Raw genomic sequence first — 13478 nt, 5'->3', positions numbered from 1 at the left:
AGTGAGAACGGTGATCTGTTCTGACAGATCCCATTCTCCAGAGAGGCAGAAATATCACCACAGAGCTCCAGCTACACAAAACAGCTAGCGCTCCATTTAACGCAGGGATGAACCACGACCAGCAATCACCACATTAGCGTGACTGACTCCTCCTTTCCCGACAGATTTAGCACCATTGTTTGGCCGCACTCAGTAGGACAGCAGCATGCCAATTCACTATCCTGTTACGCACATGTTAATAAAAAGCAAACAGGAAGAACAGTAGGCTTTAGCACACAAATAATTCAGTAGCTCCGAAGTCAGGCATAATGAGTCAAACTGAGCAGCATATAGTTTTACAAACATCACTTCCTAGATGCTAGGACAGTAGCGGAATACAGGAACCAATATACATTCAGTACGTGAGAGGGCACTTGCAGCTGCTGTCACACCTGCTAGAATCATAATGCCAAAAAGTGAGATAAAAAAATTTTGAATTTGCCTAAAGATTTCTCTTAAAGAAGCAACTCTTACTTCATTACAGTTAAGCATTTAATAATTGACTAAGAACAATGTCACAAGAGACATCTTCCTCTTAACGAAGGAAAAAAATCACAACATAAATGGATGGTCCTAGTTAGCTTACTACATACATTTACATTTAACAGAGATTTTTGAAGTCTAAGTGCTGTTGCAATTGTGCATTGCAAGGCTACTTTTATTGGCTTGTTAAACTACATGCTATCAAAAGGAAGAGAGTCTAGTGAAACCAGTATCAACCAGGAACATTAATGTAGTGTTCTCCATTTCCACTGAAACAGTCATGAGTTATCAGCTTTTAAAAGCAATGAAGCATTAGAAGTCAGTTACTTAAAGGTGTCTATGTAAGCCTAGATGACAGGTAATCAGTCTGTTAAAACACTTTTTTATCAGAACCTCAAACAATGAAACGAAACACTGATGAAAAGGCATATCTTTCCATCATCAACTTGTTGGAAGGAAAAAAAACTGAAGGATCTAATCTCTCTAGAAAAATAAAGTACTCTGAATTTACATCTAACTGAAAATTCAGAAACTGCACAGAAGAAGAAAACCAACTATGTTCTGAGAACAACACAAGAAAACGACATAAAAAAAGAAAACTGCATGACACAGAAATCACTCATGAATTATTTATTAATGTTGACACCAAGGACCAAACTCCACTTTGCCAGAGATTCAAAGAAAAAAAATCAGTGCAGGAACAGTTTACATGCAGCCTATGATCTCCAAAAACACAGTAATACACATTTAGATTGAAGGTCTGTCTCAATTTATAGGTAAAAACACTACAGAGAAACAATTATCTCTGTATCAAACAAATTCACATAGCTACTAGTATGCTGCAAAATGTATAGAATACTAAATAGACATCCTCTATCAGTGTGAAAACTGTTACTACACAGTTGAATCAGTAATGTCCTTTGAGCTGGTATAGCCTGAGGCATAAGATTTACCAAATAAAATAATCCTTACAAATTTCAGATAAAAAAAATACACAATGTACTACAAATCTTAAGCTTTACAATTGAGAACATCCCATTAAAGAGCACAGGTGACAAAAACCAGTGATTTCTGCAGAATGTAAGCAAAGATTTATTTAGGTCGATTTCTATATCTTTCAAAGGTAAACCATACATAAAGCACTGTACCCTGAACACAATAGAGAAATTCCAGTAACCCAAGTTCACAAAAAAAGAAGAAAACAAAAATAAAGAGCTGAGGTTATTTTCACTCTTGCTGCTTAAGAAAGCTATGATAAATGAAAGCAGCTCAGTAATATGGAAAAAGTATGCCTCCTCCCTTTCAGGGCAGTCAGCAAAAAGTAAAAGAACTCTTCTTTCTACATCAGGCAAGTAGAAATTAACCTTCATATTTATAACAATGTCTACTAACTCGAAAGCAGTACAAGAGACAGCACATCCAAAGCAGGATCCAGGAAACACTAGAAACCTTGGAGCGAAAGAAAAAGTCTTGTAACCAGATTACATTTATACATCTGATCCTTCATAGTTAATTCTGTACATGTAGACTTACATATTCATCCTTCTGTAAGAAACCATTAAAGTAAGGTTTTAAAGCCCATTGTAGCAGTACAGATTTGTCTTTTGCAAATGTGCTTAAGATTGTAAATTAAATGACATTTTTTTTTTTTTTTTTTTTTTTTTTTTTTTTTAAGATCCCTAGGTGTAGATAAAGGTCACATGAAAAACACATTCTGATATTGCAGACACCATGAAGTGGTCAGAAACAGACCACTTTCCAAATTCCTTTCTTATAATATTATTTCTAACCAAGACACTGAAGTTGTATGTGTAGAGAAGCCACCCTAGGCTTACACTCTTCTCCTTAGAATTACGTTAATTATTTCCAGTGTGTGATCTTGTGTGACAAATTTGTAGACAACCAACAGTTAAAACTCCTGAAAAACAGGTTTTATAGTAGAAATGCTACAGTATTACTACTAAACCAGAAGCACATAACAAAGCTGAAGATTGGCCACATAATTTTGGATTACTAGAGACAAGCTTAAAAAACCTTTAAACTTTGAAAATAGCAAGAAAGAAACCGAAGAAGGACCATTCCAAAGGATACCCCTACCACAACGATGATTAAAATTAATCACCGATAGTTTTTTGGTAAATAAGTAACTCTAACACTTAAATACTGCTTTATAGTAGTATACAAACTACTGTCCTCCAATAAGTTTCCTCAAATACATACTATGAAAATACATTTTAATGGTAGGATTAAACATGGTACTAAGACAGGTTTCAAAAACTACTGCTTCAACTTGGCTGTTCACAGAAAAAGAGTGTTTGCGTCATTCCTTAGTTTGGTCTCTGGAACAGATGCATATACTTAATAAAAATGAAAATTTAAGTTTAGAATAAACTTAAATTAGGTCCTCAACTATCAGGAAACGATGATGGTTAATGCCAAGAATGTTAGCAATCATTGTTAGTATATACAGCCTCTTTATATTTCATTACTTATTTTCCCCATGAACCATATATAACTCCATCTTTCTACAATGTTAGATGCACATGTGTAACTACTGCACACTGATGACTAAAACCAAGCTGAGACTATAACCTCCCAATAAAATTTCTATCATTACCACATCACCATAGGAGAGAGAAATTTGTATCTATAAGTTTCACAACAGAACCTAAATACAATTTTTAAACACAAAAGACACCTAATTCATAGGTAAATTTCAACATAGAAAAATCTACCATACTGAAGTAAGTTAACAGACTAACCTAATAAATGGCATTGGAAACATTAATGGAAAAAGAAAAACTGGAAAAAATGTTGCTGTTTTCTTTAATTTCATGAAAAAAAGATTCCAGTAGGTTTACCTATGAGACTCACATAAGGTTTGCATAAAAGGAGATGAACGCATTTTAAATTCTCTAGATGGGAGGTTACTAATAGTAAATGCTGACATCACCGGTGCTTAAGAGGTAATGAAACAAAAAGACAAGACTTAGGTTTACTCAGTTTTTTTTTAAAGCAGTAATTATCAGGCAACAGCTGCTCCTGATACTCCTCACAATTTTTATGAAGTAATTATCAAACTTTCTTTTAAAAATATTTTTATTCATAGTCTGTGTACACTTCAAGCAAGGAAACCAATCTCTTACAGAGCTGAAAAAAAAACCCCACGAACAAAACCCCTGAACTGATCATAACACATATTTATATGAAGAGATCAATGAAATTCTTTTTTTACTCTTTCACAGTAATGATACATTTTTTCATAAATTAAGGCCTTATTGTGGTGTTTTAAATACCTTAAATCTAAGCACAAATATTTCCTACTAATCTTTCTGTAATCTTTAATCAATAGCAGTAGTTCATTTCGCAGCCAATAAATTCTACATAAATTTGAAAGGTATAGAGATGCATCTCTTTTGTTTTAACTGAACAAGTGCTGACTAACATTAGCTATTGCAGATATGGGTAGATAACTGTCCCACCTAATCTTCAACATTTTGCCATCCTTTTGGCCATAGGCCGACAAGATTACTCAAAATGTGACTGAGAAGCACCATGAAATTCTATGTTATCGATCCATTTCTCCAAATGAAAGACAATTCAAAGTCTTTACACTTTTCATTTTGCACTTTGCACAACTGTCTTTAATATCTAATGAATAATAATAAAAAAGTAGCTGCAGCTGCATAGTACTCTTGCTGAAATGTTCCAGAAGCAGACACCTTTGGCCAGATGTGGCCAAAACAGTAACAAAAAGTAACACTAGAAGAAAAGTGAGAGGCTTAGAGAAATTCACATAGTCAAGAACTTAAACAGTAGATCTAAGAACATGAAATCTTGCCTTTTAAAAAGCTTTCACAAAGGCTCCATCACTCAGTCTAATGTATTAACGAACAATGCTGATTCCAAGGATATTGCTGTTCAGCAAGAACGTGCATGAGGAGACTTCCTTGTAATACTGAATTACCCAAATCTATTCAAGCCACTACTGAGATGCAGCTTGCTACAGAGACTGCAATGAGTATAAAGGAAGCACAAAAACAAGAGCTCCACAGAGCTCTTAGGTAAGTACTAACAGTAAAATTCAGGTATACAACTAAGACTGTATGTAACACAATTGTAAGTAATTTTTTCTATATTCTCCCCCATGCATCTTCACCAGCATTCTTCCTCTTCACCAGCTCCACGGATCTGGCGAGTATCCTCTTCGCTAGTCATACTCCTGAAATTGTGCTAACTCCTGCTTTTCTTCTGACCATTTCACCCAAATTTTCCATCGCCACAACAGATGGTTGACAAATGAAAAAAAATTGCTTCTGTGGTATCCTTGAATATACTAACGATTTTTAAACTAGCATAAAGCAAAATACATTTTATTATGAGATTGCAAATTACAAGCTCTCCAGTTAAAGCAATTTCATCAAATATTTGCTGTCACTTGTGTAGCAGCATTACAACAGTTTCCCTTCTGTATTAGGGCTCATCATGCTGGTGTTACTCTGCACGTAAAGTCATCTGCAGTATGGAATAAACATCTGCCTGAACTGCATGCAGTACAAAACACTTCTAATGAAAAGTAAACCTCTCATTTCACACAATCAATTGTAGAGTTATCAAAGCCTCAAGTCACAAGCTTACGTCTTGGTTGCAAAAACTTTTTTAGTTTTAAGGTGGGTGCCTCATGTCATTCACTTATTAAGAAAAAAAACCACACAGGCAGGAGTCTTATTTAGTATGAAAGATAAAAAGCGTATCTGATTTTGCAGCACGTTCCCCCAAACTAGACACCTAATTTCGGCATCAGTTCTCAAGCCATCATACAAGCAGGTTTTCTTGTAGCCTTCTTGAACACCATCCTCCATTGCAAAGTTTGGATTTGCATGGATATAACCAGTTTGTAAATAGCCCTTTTTCAATTTAATTGATGATTTCACTTTTTCCTCACTTTTAAGAAAAAAAATTCTGTCTGATGCTGAGCATCTCTTCTAGGCTGTTAGGACAAAGACTGCAAGTTTGCTAGACAATTGGTAAAGTATGCATGAAGATTATGAGATGGGGCAAAAATCTGATGCATTTCTTTCTGGGAAGGCCATCGCTGACATAGCCACTGTATTTACTGTAATTACGATCACGGGTGTGTTTCTTTACATAGCATCTACCCTGGATAGGCTCTGACAAAAAATTCCCCAAAACTAAGCACTGCGTTAATCTGGGGAATGCGGTGGTGGTGGTAGTGGTGAAGAGAGGAGATGAAACTTCAAGAGTATATATGTCAATGAATAAAAATGTCATGTCAAGAAAAAGACAGAAATTGGAAATTTCAGGATTTCAACAGTTTGTAAGACCCAAATGACCTGGGGGGGGGCACAAAGAGGGCAGAAAACTATCCTGTTGTGGAAATACAGTGTTGCTTGAACACTTCAGTACTTATTTATACTGATTCAAATCCCAGAACAATCCCTTCTGACAAATATAAATAGAAACCACAAGATATTAGAATAGTCATTTTATTCTCTGTCCTTCAGGAGAGCACTGACATTTTTTAACTTATCTGAACCACAGCAGGAAAAAACAAAAAAATACCCACCCACTAAAACAAATTTAGAGATGCTGTACACAAAACTTTAAAACAGAGACGTGTGCACACATCTTGAAAGACATTGTAGGGTCCAAATCTTACAGAAACTTTAAACCTCTGCCTCCCTTACTAATGCTAGATAGGCAAGTGACTAGGTCTTAAAGTTGTCTATGGTTAAGATTTTTCCCCTCATAAAAGATATTGTTCCTGTTTTCAAGAAATGAAAGTGAAAATATTGTAAGCACGCACCATTTTAGTAGTACTGAAGTCTTTAAGTTGTAAAAGCAGTAACACCTTAGCAAGCATAGCCAAAGATACGTAAGCGTTACTAGTCTAACCAGACTGGTATGCTATACAATTCCAAATCAGTACACAATGCAAGAGTAAGTTGCAGCTAGGAAAGCTAACTGTATGCCTTAATTTTGGAAGTCCACATACTGGGCATCTCTTAACTCAGTCGCTGTTAAAACCTACCAAAAGGACACATGTTGCTCAAAGTTGGCAGATCACTATCAGCAATCCCTTGCCCTTTAGTTTCCAATTATATAAAAAGCAATATTCAAGGACAATACATTAGAGTATTTCTCAAACACTAAGGCAAGTAAGATCTCTCTCCAATTATTTTTTCAATTTGCCTGTCCATATCCTGTAACAACTGAAAAAACTGTTAGATAACTTCTTGCTCCTAGCAAAACTTCTCTTACAGATTCACAAACAAGAAAACAAAAAATAATTATTGCTCTGTCTCCTCTGCATTTTTCAAGACTAATCATATAATGCAAAAACACACAATGAAGAAAAAGACATCCCATAACAGCTTTGCCATTAGTGTGCAAGCTTGCCTTTGAGCCAGCAAGAAAGTATACGCCACCTCGTGTCTCTGCATTGGTTCCCCATGGGTTTGTTGCAAGCACTCCAAGAGATTCTTTTTTTTTTTTTTTGCCACTACTTGAGCAATGAGGACTAGACAGGTGCACAGCATTCGTCTCTGCTGCTTCCATACTGATGAAGGAAGTTGGAAATGGTGTGCTCACCAAATCACAAGCTGAATTTGGAAACAAAATTCATCCATCCTCCTTTGAATATCCCTCAAACAACCCCTAGAAATGCCTGACATTTTTTGGGGCTATAAACTGCGAATAGCATCCTGAGACATTTGCCCTGCATGCAACGCATTATGATTGCCATGTGGGCACATGGAATTAAATGCAATATGGTTTAAAATTATGTGAGCGTAGTAACAAAAGCAATACAGTACAGATTTAGGTGAAGTCAAACAGAATTTTTGTATCTTTTTTTACCTACGTGATAGAAGGACGTGATTGTGAAGGTAGAAAGAAAAAGGTATTTTTTCAGCTAACACTGAGCCAAATCCTATGAAAATCACTCTTGGGTAGAAAAAAATAAAAGGCCAGTTGTCTCAGTTACTTTATTCATATTTGTCTCGTACTGTAGTCAGAAGACTCAACATTTATGGAACAGAGAAAACTGGCTATACAAGAGCACCTGATAAATTAAAGTATTGTGTAATGAACTTATTAAAGAAAGCATCAATTCTAGAGATACTGTGCTTTTTAACTATCTGAAAAATACCCATCAAAAAGCAAAGACTGTTACCCTCAGAGAGCAAACAATTAAGACAGACATGAACATCACTCTGCTTCATCCAGCATTAGCAGTCTTTTTTGCATGACTGTCTCACAAAAACTTCAGTAAAGAGGCAAACTCTGAAATGTGCCAAATGTGCAGTATATTCAAACCACGTCAGACTCAGAACTAGAGAATAAGAATCCAAAAATATAGGGATCTCTTGAAGAAAGGGCCTTTAAAGAAACTTGACTACAGACAAGGCAACGTAACAGACAGTTCTCAAATTGGCAAGTTCCAAGCTATTTAGGCCTTCACAGCTTAAAGCGAACAGCTGAAACTCCAACAAAGTAAGGAGCATTTGTCATCCAACAGGATAAGGCAATACTGAAACAGTAACAAATTTTTCAGATTTAGTTTGTAAGTAGATTTAGTTACAGAAATGAGCAAATAACTTAGCAGTAAACTAACTTTGGATTGCACAAGCCTTTAATAGTGCCTAGACCTTTGGGAGGTATACAAAGTTCTGTAACTCAGTTTCTAACCCCCGTAAAATACTCAAAAGCTAAAATGAGTTATGTCAAAAAATTTAATACTTATAGCATGGCTGTATACACAACTACAAATGGACTTGAAGCAAGAATTAATACATGAGGTTCCTACTGAATGTGGTAATTTGGTCGATAATTCCAATTGTCCTTTCTGGCCTTAAGAAGTTAGGAGGTTGATTTCAGTAGTCTAATTAAACCAGTCTGCCTCATCCCATTGCTAATTCCTTCCAGATGACTGCAATGGGAGTTGCATTGATGATGAATCTGTCCTCCTTTTCCTTTTCTGTTCTATTCTGAGCAGGTAATATAACACAAGGTCAAAATCTCACTACTCTGAATTCCAACTATTAATCGTAATTTTGCGGATAACAGAAGACATGATATAAGACCTTAAATAGCCGCAAGCAACAAGTCTAACATGTACCTGCACAACTTTTCTTTTTTATCCCCCCCTTTTTTTTAACCATACTATATATTTTTTTAACTATAGGGAGTTCACACACACACACAATATGACATATTATAAAATACCTTTTGTGTACATTATTATATCATTCTTTGAAGCTCCAGAGCACTAAAAAGCTCCAGAGAGTGAAACCCTACCATACTAGGCATGGTAAAAATACATAACAAAAGAACAACATGGTGCATTCTGGGAAATCTGGGCAACCATCAAACTACTGTAGCAGAGAAAACGAGCAAAAAGCACACAAAGAAAGGTAGATTAGCTTTACATGCACCAAAATGCTGAGAGTCTTATTGCACAAAAGGCCAGGAAGAAGTAGGACCCAAAGCAGTACAAACAAGGCTAGGATCCTCCCTGTATCTATTAGTAGTTCTGAAATACTTAAAACCAGCATTGGACTCTTGGCTATGGACTATCCAAGCCCTGAATTGTATGTTCAAGTCATTTTGGCCAAGCTAACACCAAATGAGAACCTGTTTAGAACAAGGCAACACCAGTAAAGTTTCACATATTTGTAATGAGAAGAACACTGTAACTTTGCATATGGCTGAGGCATTGTTTAGGATGATTCTTTACTTCTCCCAGTCAGGTATTTCAGATTAATCAACACACAGTTCAGCTGTCTGGGGAAGCAAAAAGCATTAGAATCTTCTTTTAAGGTACTGAAAATGTGAGTCTGGTGGAAAACTACGCAACTGATCCAACACAGTGAATCAAAACAGTACACTATGAGTACAGAATTAGGGTAACTATTTTAAATATTTAATATAAACTGCATACATAACTACTGTAACATCTGGAAAAGTAAGCATTCACTGTGTGTTTAGTGTGCATATCAAGTTATTATACAGCTTAGTTCATGTCTTGCTGAGACTTTTTCAGTTTTTTAGTTTCATTCTCTCTAAAATGAAGTTAATGGCTACTATGGATAGCTATATGATTACTGATCAGTCAGCTGTCGTTTCTCTGCAAAAACACAACAGTAACATATCTTTGAGAAGGAATGCACAATAAAATTTAGAGCTTTTCAGCTGCAATCACATGACAATGACTTATTTTTACAGGTGGTAAAAATGGTCATAGTGCAAAATATCTCCCTCTCCCACTATATAAAAAATTGTATTTAATTCTCACACATTCTCAACAACATTACTGTCCTAACAGCCCAGCAATTCAAATAGCTATTTCAGGTCAAATATGATCATGAATTTACTTTGCATCTTATCTGAGAGTCTCTTTTACAATGTAATACAAAAGAAGCAGTTTTACTGCTACTACCACAGGTCTCATGGGATCAGTAGGTGGGTTAAGACACCTCATGGCAAAAATTAATATCACAATGAAAGTCTCCTTCTGAATTCTGAATAAAAAGCATCAAACAGACCATATACAAAAATTATCATTCCAGCATTTAAATCTTGTGTATAGTTCTTTGAAATCAAAACAATTCCATATACTACACAAAGAGTTAGTAGACACGCTCATAAAAATCCTGATCCTGTAAGTTTCATAAATGGATAACACTACATACCTTAGTAACTGTCATGTGTTTGAACTGCTAAGGCTTTTGTCCTGCATTTTTTTGATAAAAAGTTTCACCTCTTTTAACTTTAAGGAGGCTATCTCACTAAAACACACACATTTGGAGATGGAGGGGAGGGAAATGAGATTCCATTGGTTCATCCAAAAAAACCTCAGACATTTTGACAAAAACAAAAATTAATTTGTAAGTAAGATATGTATATGCAGAAATAACTTTCAGCCCAAGGTAAAGCTGGTTAAGAATAAAAATCTCGAAACAGATCATAACAGAAAAAAAAAAAAGAGGTGGAATTGTTGATATAGCCCTACACTAAACTAAAAAGTTTACTGATGCTGCTAATATTGGTACTTCCATTACATCTCAGAGTCTACTGTTATTTCATTACTTCTGTAACTTCCTTGCTTACTCCCTCATAAAATGGATCTATTCAGCACAGCAGCGGCCCCGGGTCTCCTGGAGCAGAACAGTTATGCCACAAGCACTAACTTTATTCCCTCCCCCAGATCAAGATCTTCCGCCTCAGGGAAGATCGCTGCTGCTAGTGGGCCAGTTTGTTTTCTGCATTTTATTTGGCTCTTCAGAAGAGTCTAACCCTCACCTTAGCCCTCAGCGAGACAAGATTAACGATGTATTTGGACAGGGAATGAGTTCCTACTTGTCTAAGAGGGGGCTAGTTAACCAGCAGCAAGCGTTGTTCCCTTCCCGCTGCCCCCCGACTACCCCTGCGAGCAGGGCGCTGCAAACTCGAGCGGCTCAACCCGCAACCGCGGAGAAACGCGCGGCGCCGCCCGGCCCCCACAGCAGCCCCGTCTGCAGCCCGGCCGCCGGCGACCGACGGCCCCGCGGGGGGGCTCCCGAAAACAGCCCCGGGGCCGCCGCCGCCGGGACGCTCCCCGCGGCCCGCAGAGGGGCAGCGCCGGCCCCAGCCCCCCAGGGAAGCCTGCGCTGCCCCACGGCCGCTGCCGCCGGCGGGGCTGGCAGGGGGCTCCCGGCTCGCCGCAGGGTGCCCGGCGGCCCGCCCGGCGCAGCCCCCCGCCGCCGCCACCGGCTGCCCCGGCTCGGCCCCCGCCGCGCCCCGGCCGGGCAGCGCAGCGCGAGGCCTCCCGGCGGGGCCCCGCGGCCCCCGGGCGGGAGCGCAGCGAGGGGGCACCGCGACCCCCGCCCGCCCCGGCCCGGCCCGGCGCGCGCGGCGCGGTACCTCGGCTGAGATCGAGGGGCACGTTCTCCTCGCCGCTGTCGTTCCGGCCTGCGGGACGGGGAGAGAAGCGGAGAGCGCGTTAGGCTGCGGGGAGGAAGGAGCCGGGGGAGGAGGGGAGGGAGGGAGCGGGGAGGCGGCGGCGGGGAGCGGGGGGCAGCCGGACTCCGCCGAGGGGCGCGAGCCGCCGCGGGAGGGCCGGGGGGCGGCGGCGGCGCGGCGCGGCGCCCGCGGCCGGGTCGGGCCGGGCCCTTACCTCGGATGCGGAGGTGCCTCAGCGAGCGGGCGCGGAGACTCACCGCCATGTTTACGGCCCCGCAGTCACAACACCGGAAACCTCGCCCGCTCTCGCGAGGAGAAGCCGTGGAGCCGCGGCCGGCACCCCCCCCCCCCCGCGCCCCTCCCGCCGCCCGGCCTGGGGCGGGGAGGCGCAGCCAGCGGGCGGAGCGCGGCGCGGGGGCGGGGGCGGCCGTTGCCTGCCGCGGCGGCGACGCCTCAGCCGCCCCCCGGGAGGCTTCTCAGCGCCCCCCTGCCCCGCCCGCGCGTGGCCGGGCGCCGGAGCGGCCCGGGCCCCGGCCCCGGCTGCGGCTGCGGCTGCGGCTGCGGCTCTCAGCGGCGCCGCGGTTCCCGCGCCTCGGCCCGAAGGGGAAGAAGCCGGGGGGAAAGGTGCAAAATGGCAGCTGCAGCGCCCGAGAAGGGCTGCAGGCTGCCTCCGGTGCCTCGTTTCCCCCCGGCCTCGCGCCGTCGTGCCGGCTTCGGTCTGGACCGCGCGCTCCGCCAGAAAGTGGGGCGAAATGCCGCCCTTCCCCGAAGAGCTCGCCCCGCCGGAGCTGCCTTCCCGCGGAGCTGCTCGGTCACCACATCTAACGATTTTGGTCTGACAAGTGAAATTACTCTCTTTTTTTTTGGTTTTGTTTTTATGAGGCTTTCCTGCTTACTTTTTCAAACTGCACTTGCCCTGTGATGAGATGGTAATTCAAGTGGATACAGCATGGCCGCTGGCATGATACACAGGATGTGTCCAGCGCTCTGCTTTTTAATGTGAAGTAATTAAAAACAGAAAAAGGATAAGTGTATTTTCAGTGCTTTTTCTTCCTTTGGTCTCAATGAGTTTGTCTGCAATCTCATGCGTTGATCTATTCCTTACCTTCGTGTTTTTTAAACCTATTTAATAAAATCAGTGTGTGTATAAAAATTAGCATTAACTCATGAAGGAAAAGAAGTCCCATTATTAAAAAACAGTCTATTTGCATATCCTTGTTCTTGCCCTATTTAGGCAAAAGTTTAAGTAAGCAGGTATACCTTGTAGCCCGCCTTGAAGCTCAGGACAGCCACTGACAAGACAAGTTCTGTCACCTAGACTTCCCAAATTCTCAGAAACAAAAATAGCAAGTAATAGTCAAACTCAACTACAGCCAGCTATAAAAATAGCTTCACTAGCAGGGATAATTGTTTTGCTGCTCTGTACACAGTCATCTTCTGCTCTTTGTTTTCCCTCCTTTCTAAGGGAAGTCTTTCAATTCAGATCCTGCATTACTCATAAAAATCTGATTTTATTAAGTATTCCTTTGCATTGTTTCATCTGAAAAATTATAAAGTGATTTTTACATTGGTTACACTTCTAAAACCTTAAAATTAAGTTAGGAGATAAAAATAATTATCTGTAAAGCCAGAGTGGAAAAATAGTGGCAGTATCACTTTTAACATATCAGCTTATGATACATGTAAGAATCTTGTTGTATTAGTCTTGTCTGGTCTTGTTGGTTATGTCAAGTCTATTTAGTTAAAAATACAATTTTTAGCAGCTTTCCTATTTTAACTTTTACTTATTAAATAAGAAGCTAATGTTCTTGAAGAACCCCAGGTTTTCAAAATTAAAAGGTCTAGATAATGAAATCTCATCTGTCCGTAAAACAGAACCAAATTATATTTAACTTTCTTAAATTGCTTCATCAATATGCCTCAGGTTTGCCCTTTAAAATTTCATGTTCAGGGAACCCTGACTTTGTGAAAATGCTAAATAACTGCTACTTATG

The 13478-nt window shown here is 40.3% G+C and overlaps 1 protein-coding gene across 1 annotated transcript in view; it reads right to left on the bottom strand.

Moving 5' to 3' along the window:
- Positions 1-11806, bottom strand: part of LOC112983590 (rapamycin-insensitive companion of mTOR) — a 93527-nt gene extending 81721 nt beyond the window's left edge. The window contains exons 1-2 of the mRNA XM_064502082.1: positions 11699-11806; positions 11446-11493 (exon numbers count right to left, since the gene is read on the bottom strand). Coding sequence (XP_064358152.1) covers positions 11446-11493; positions 11699-11747 — 97 coding nt within the window. The 5' untranslated portion in view covers positions 11748-11806. The remainder of the gene's footprint in view (positions 1-11445; positions 11494-11698) is intronic.
- Between the last annotated feature and the right edge of the window lie 1672 nt (positions 11807-13478).

The sequence above is a fragment of the Dromaius novaehollandiae genome, chromosome Z (genome assembly GCF_036370855.1).
Source record: "Dromaius novaehollandiae isolate bDroNov1 chromosome Z, bDroNov1.hap1, whole genome shotgun sequence".
Classification (NCBI taxonomy): domain Eukaryota; kingdom Metazoa; phylum Chordata; class Aves; order Casuariiformes; family Dromaiidae; genus Dromaius; species Dromaius novaehollandiae.
Note: the sequence above shows the minus strand (reverse complement) of the source record. Positions and strands in the feature narration are given on the sequence as shown.